Raw genomic sequence first — 6,000 nt, 5'->3', positions numbered from 1 at the left:
GCCTCTGGATATTGTTTTTTTTTCCCCTGGAATACAGCTTAAATTTACCAGATGTATAATAGAAGTGGTGGATTTGCCGTACCAGCCAATCGGGTCTCTGCATTTCTTATAACCTTGCAGTGAGTGTTACAGCAGTATTAGGCCATGTTCACACCTTCTGTATTTGCAAGAGGTATGCTCGGTTATTTTCACTACAGGGGGTTTAGGAGGCGCAAAGTGTTTCCAATAGAGCACATAACGATTGTTTTCTGTCTGCCTCATGGGGGATCTGGCAGAAAGTAGAGCACACTGCGTGTATGCAGAAGACTTCTTACAGCTCCCTAGCACATGGAGAGCAATAGTGCAGCCATCAGCATGCGGTCTAATGATAAGTATACATGGGACTTTGCACAATGGATCATTTTCACACCATACAATTCCTATTTGTTTCACCAACAATTTTTTTTTTTTTTTTTTCTTTAGTTCTGACTATGCCATCAAAAATGTACCCTAAGGCTGTATTTACACATCCATGTGTCATGGTCTGTCCAAATATATAGACCTAACTGTATGAATGTGCCAAGTTTGAGTCAGGAGACCCTTGGCCCCTCAGCTTTGTAATTTGTGCTCTGACAAACGGATGTGTGATCGTGGACTAACATAACGGAGCCTTTTCACTTTTATAGATGAAGGCATCTCTGTGATGCTGTGACTTTAATGGGCGCAAGTACATGAACTACTAAGACAATATCGAAGTGTCATTTTCATCCTTTTTCAGCTTTACTGAATGAGTGATTTAGATGGGTATTCGTCTCTTGTACGTTTATGGGGTATCTAATGAATAGGGACGCAACCACGTGAAGGAATAGAGAGCTGGCTGCACATGTGCGGCTTTCTCCATTCACTTTTATAGAATTCTGAAAACTCGTAAAAGAAGGCTCTGCAATATTCCAAACTCTCAAAAGAATGAAGAAAATATCCCACTTCTCCATTAAGATCAGCATGTGACAGATCCCATCTTGAGAGAGCCTAACATTAGGACCCAAATGTATCCTGTATTTTAACAAATGTCGAAGCGCAATCTATTATTTTGGAATACTTTCGCTGCCACAGCAGAACCGATGGTCATCGTCCACTGCAGCAACTGAATCAGAAACTGGCATTTTAGACCTATAGTTGGACCCCCAAAGAATGTACAACAATAGTTAGGACCCCCCCAGAGAATAGGTCTCTGACCTAACCTACGGATGCTCTGTGGATATACACAGCATGCATGTTTATCTTGTATAAATGCTGTTTACGTTTCTTTTTACAGCAGATTGCACCGCTTTGAAGAATGGAGGTAAAACCTATAGTAAATCTGTAGCAGAAAAATTCCTGTAATCTGTACCACAAATTCACAGCGTGGGAAGTAGTCTCCATAAGTCACATTCTCCAGCTAATTCAAGCCATCGTGGACTGTGAACTATGGTAGTGTGGATATCGCTCTAGACTGGATGACTTGAAGGGCCAGAAATGCATATTAAACTGTCCGGCGCAAACTGTCATCCGCGAATCCCTATTAACAACCCACAAAACACAATAAGACTTGGAAAGAGGTTAGAACAATTTTATCATCAAAAGAACTTGGATATTAACTATATTGAGGTGTTTCATTATAGAATGAGCGACATCGTAACATTCTTCATGTCCGAGGGGGTTTTAATATATAAAAGCCAATTTTAATTAGGAATGTGTCCCAGAGGTAAAAATATTAGTTTCTTGGCATTAGCACTAGCATAGACTCCAGACTGCAGACATCCCGTCAACAGATGTTACTTCTTGGGCGCAATAATTCCTTCGAGCTGTGCCTGCAATATAAAGCATTATTTCAGCCATTAAATAAAATGCCAGAGCGCATGGATGAAGAATAAGTTTAGTAGTCTTCATCTTTAGGTAGCAATGCCACCAGATGCCTTCCAGACCTTATCCACACAGTGCAGATTTGGTGAATATTTAGAAGACCAGTATCTTTCCATTATATTTCCCCTGTTTTAAGAGGCGAGTTCTGCTTCCAAATGAATACTGTGTGAAATAACCTAAGCCCCTGATTCACTATTGTCTTGGAACCATTTTTATTTCAGAAAAAAGGTGCAAACAGAAACTTTTTTTTTTTTATATATTCTCTTTATTCATTGCTCAATTTGCGGCCTTTTTTACGTGGCCTCATTATGCGTAATTTTATTTTTGGGCATTTAAAGATTACAAAAAGGCAAAACAAGTTAAAAGACACAAGTGTGTTTATCGACCTGATTGTGGCATTTTGAAGAATTTGTTCCAAAAAGCCCCCAGCCAGACAAAGAAAAGTTACTTAAAGGGAATCTGTCACCCAATTTTTCGAGTATTAGCTGCCGGCACTGCCATCAGGGGTTTACTTACAGCATTCTTTAATGCTGTAGATAAGGACCCGATGTAACCTGAAAGATAAGAAAAATGAGTTATATTATACTCACCGGGGGGCGATCCGGTCTTGGTGCGATGGGTGTTGCGGGTCCGGTGCCTCCCATCTTCTAACGGTGATGTTCTCTTCTTTGCTGTCTGTCGTGGCTCCTGTGCAGGCAGAGCAGAAAACTGCAGTGCGTAGGAGCCATGACAGGCAGCAAAGAAGAGGACGTCATTGCTAGAAGATGGGAGGCACCGGACCCGCATTTCAGAATGCTGTAGATAAGGCCCTGATGGCGGTGCCGGCAGCTGATACTCCCTTTAACGGAGTCAGTCTTTATGGTCCAGATTCAGCATATGTGTTTGTTTTGTTTGTTTTTAAAGCCACATTTTTTATGGTACATGCTGCATTTTGTCAATTTTTTTTTTTTTTTTTTTTCAAAAAGGCACGTGCAATGGTCTGTGTTTTTCTTTGACCTGTTTTGCAACTTTAGAGCAGAGTTGTACATCACCAAATGGTGCAAAAATTGTGCCAAATTTGCTGGTTTACATAAAATCACTCAATTGAGGGGACTGGAATAAAACTGCGTTTGTGACTTTTTGAAAAGTCGCAATTGATTCTTTTTCTCTTCACGTATTTCACTGTACGCATTGATTTTTTATTTTGCCAGAGCTGACTTTCATGGGCATGGCAATACTAAATATTCTTATTTTATTTTTAACGATGGAAGGAGGAGAATAATGCAAATAGTTCTAGTTTTAAAAAATATTTTAAAATATTGAGAAAAAGACATTACCCCCCTAGGAAGCCCAGCAGGTGTAGTAAGTGGCAGCCATGGCATTGGCACCAGCAATCGTGTCAGTCAAATGCCACTGTTGATTTTTGAGAACAACATTTAACCCCTTCATGACCCAGCCTATTTTGACCTTAATGACCTGGCCATTTTTTGCAATTCTGACCAGTGTCCCTTTATGAGGTAATAACTCTGAAACGCTTCAACGCATCCTAGAGATTCTGAGATTGTTTTTTTGTGACATATTGGGCTTCATGTTAGTGGTAAATTTAGGTCGATAATTTTTGAGTTTTTGTGAAAAAATCAGAAATTTGGGGAAAATTTTGAAAATTTCGCAATTTTCAAATTTTGAATTTTTATTCTGTTAAACTAGAGTTATGTGACACAAAATAGTTACTAAACATTTCCCACATGTCTACTTTACATCAGCACAATTTTGGAAGCAAAATATTTTTTTGTTAGGAAGTTATAAGGGTTAAAAGTTGACCAGCGATTTCTCATTTTTACAACAAAATTTACAAAACCATTTTTTTTAGGGACCACCTCACATTTAAAGTCACTTTGAGGGGTCTATATGGCAGAAAATACCCAAAAGTGACACCATTCTAAAAACTGCACCCCTCAAGCTACTCAAAACCACATTCAAGAAGATTATTAACCCTTCAGGTGTTTCACAACAGCTAAGGCAATGTGGAAGGAAAAAATGGACATTTTAATTTTTCCAACACAAATTTCCTTTCAGCATCAATTTTTTCATTTTCACATGGGCAACAGGATAAAATGGATCCTAAAATTTGTTGGGCAATTTCCCCTGAGTACACCGATACCTCATATGTGGTCATAAACCATTGTTTGGGCGTACGGCAGGGATCAGAAGGGAAGGAGCACCATTTGACTTTTTGAATGGAAAATATGCTGGAATATTTAGCGGTTGCCATGTCGCGTTTGGAGAGTCGCTGTGTGCCTAAACACTGGAGCTCCCCCACAAGTGACCCCATTTTGGAAACTAGACCCCCCAAGGAACTTATCTAGATGCATAGTGATCACTTTGAACCCCCAGGTGCTTCTCATATTGATCTGTAAAAAAAAAAAAAAAAGTACTTTTTTTTCACAAAAATTATCTTTTAGCCTCAGTTTTTTCATTTTCACATGGGCAACAGGATAAAATGGATCCTAAAATTTGCTGGGCAATTTCTCCTGAGCACACCAATACCTCATATGTGGTCATAAACCACTGTTTGGGTGCAGGGCAGGGCCCGGAAGGGAAGGAGCGCCATTTGACTTTTTGAATGGAAAATTAGCTCCAATCGTTATCGGACACCATGTCGCGTTTGGAGAGCCCCTGTGTGCCTAAACATTGGAGCTCCCCCACAAGTGACACCATTTTGGTAACTAGACCCCTTAAGGAACTTATCTAGATGTGTAGTGAGCACTTTGAACCCCCAAGTGCCTCACAAAAGTTTATAACATAGAGCAGTGAAAATAAAAAATCATTTTTTTTTCCTCAAATGATTTTTTAGTACGCTATTTTTTATTTTCACAAGGGTAACAGGAGAAATTGGACCACAAAAGTTGTTGTCCAGATTGTCCTGAGTACGCTGGTACCCCATATGTGGGGGGGGGGGCACTGTTTGGGTGCACGGCAGGGCGCAGAAGGGAATGAGCGCCATTTGACTTTTTGAAATGAAAATTGGCTCCAATCGTTAGCGGACACCATGTCGTGTTTGGAGATCCCCAGTGTGCCTAAACTTTGGAGCTCCCCCACAAATGACCCCATTTTGGAAACTAGACCCCCTAAGGAACTTATCTAGATGCATAGTGAGCACTTTGAACCCCCAGGTGATTCACAGAAGTTTATAATGCAGAGCAGTGAAAATAAAAAATCTTTTTTTTTTCCTAAAAAAAAATTTTTTAGTCTGCAATTTTTTATTTTCACAAGGGTACCAGGATAAATTGGACCCCAAAAGTTGTTTTTCAGTTTGTCCTGAGTACGCTGATACCTCATATGTGGGGGGAGACCACTGTTTGGGCACACGTCGGGGCTCGGAAGGGAAGTAGTGACATTTTGAAATGCTGACTTTGATGGAATAGTCTGCGGGCATCATGTTACATTTGCTGAGCCCCTGTGTGCCTAAACAGTAGAAACCCCCCACAAGGGACCCCATTTTGGAAACAAGACCCCCCAAGGAACTTATCTAGATGTGTGGTGAGCACCTTGAACCCCCAAGTGCTTCACAGAAGATTGTAACGCAGAGCCATGAAAATAAAAAATCTTTTTATTCGGTCGTCCATGACAGCACCACCTGAGAGAGGGGATCCGCCCTTCCTAGGAACAGGAAAACCTACAGATACAAAAAGGGCGGCACCTCTCCCACGCATCAGTTGGTTTCCTGTTCCTAACAAGGACAGAGCTCCCTACAGATCGTCCGTCATGGATAACTGAATTCCCAGGCCAGCGGACCGACTCAGGTAGCGGGGGGTTCTCCTACCTCGGTCTCGCTGGGGGCTCTGGATGCGCCACGGTGGGTCTGGGTAGGATGTCCACGGCAGTGGTAAGAGCAGGCGGAGACAGGGTCCGGTGGGCGCCTTCTCTATGGGACCGGTGAGGTAAGCGGTGTCCCCCTGTGTCTCCTTTCCCCGGAGCGGTCCGTTTGGGCGGGCGCCGCCGGCGGTGTCCCACAAAGGGAGCGGACGGTTCCGAGCCGGCGGCGCAGTGCTAGCCCCTTGCCGCGCGTCCCCACGGCCTCTGTCGCGCGGCGGAAGTGACGCGGCAGAGGGGGCGGGGCCTAGCACCGGAAGTCGGATG

General features: G+C 42.4%; 1 protein-coding gene across 1 annotated transcript in view; it reads right to left on the bottom strand.

Moving 5' to 3' along the window:
• Window positions 1-1,572: 1,572 nt before the first annotated feature.
• The window catches only part of DNALI1 (dynein axonemal light intermediate chain 1), a 69,368-nt gene continuing 64,940 nt past the window's right edge, over window positions 1,573-6,000 (bottom strand). Inside the window, exon 6 of the mRNA XM_073562418.1 lies at window positions 1,573-1,829. Within this exon, the coding sequence (XP_073418519.1) occupies window positions 1,794-1,829 (36 nt within the window). The 3' untranslated portion in view covers window positions 1,573-1,793. The remainder of the gene's footprint in view (window positions 1,830-6,000) is intronic.

This window comes from Dendrobates tinctorius, unplaced genomic scaffold (genome assembly GCF_039654945.1).
Source record: "Dendrobates tinctorius isolate UK_male_01 unplaced genomic scaffold, ASM3965494v1 ptg000015l, whole genome shotgun sequence".
NCBI lineage: Eukaryota > Metazoa > Chordata > Amphibia > Anura > Dendrobatidae > Dendrobates > Dendrobates tinctorius.
Note: the sequence above shows the minus strand (reverse complement) of the source record. Positions and strands in the feature narration are given on the sequence as shown.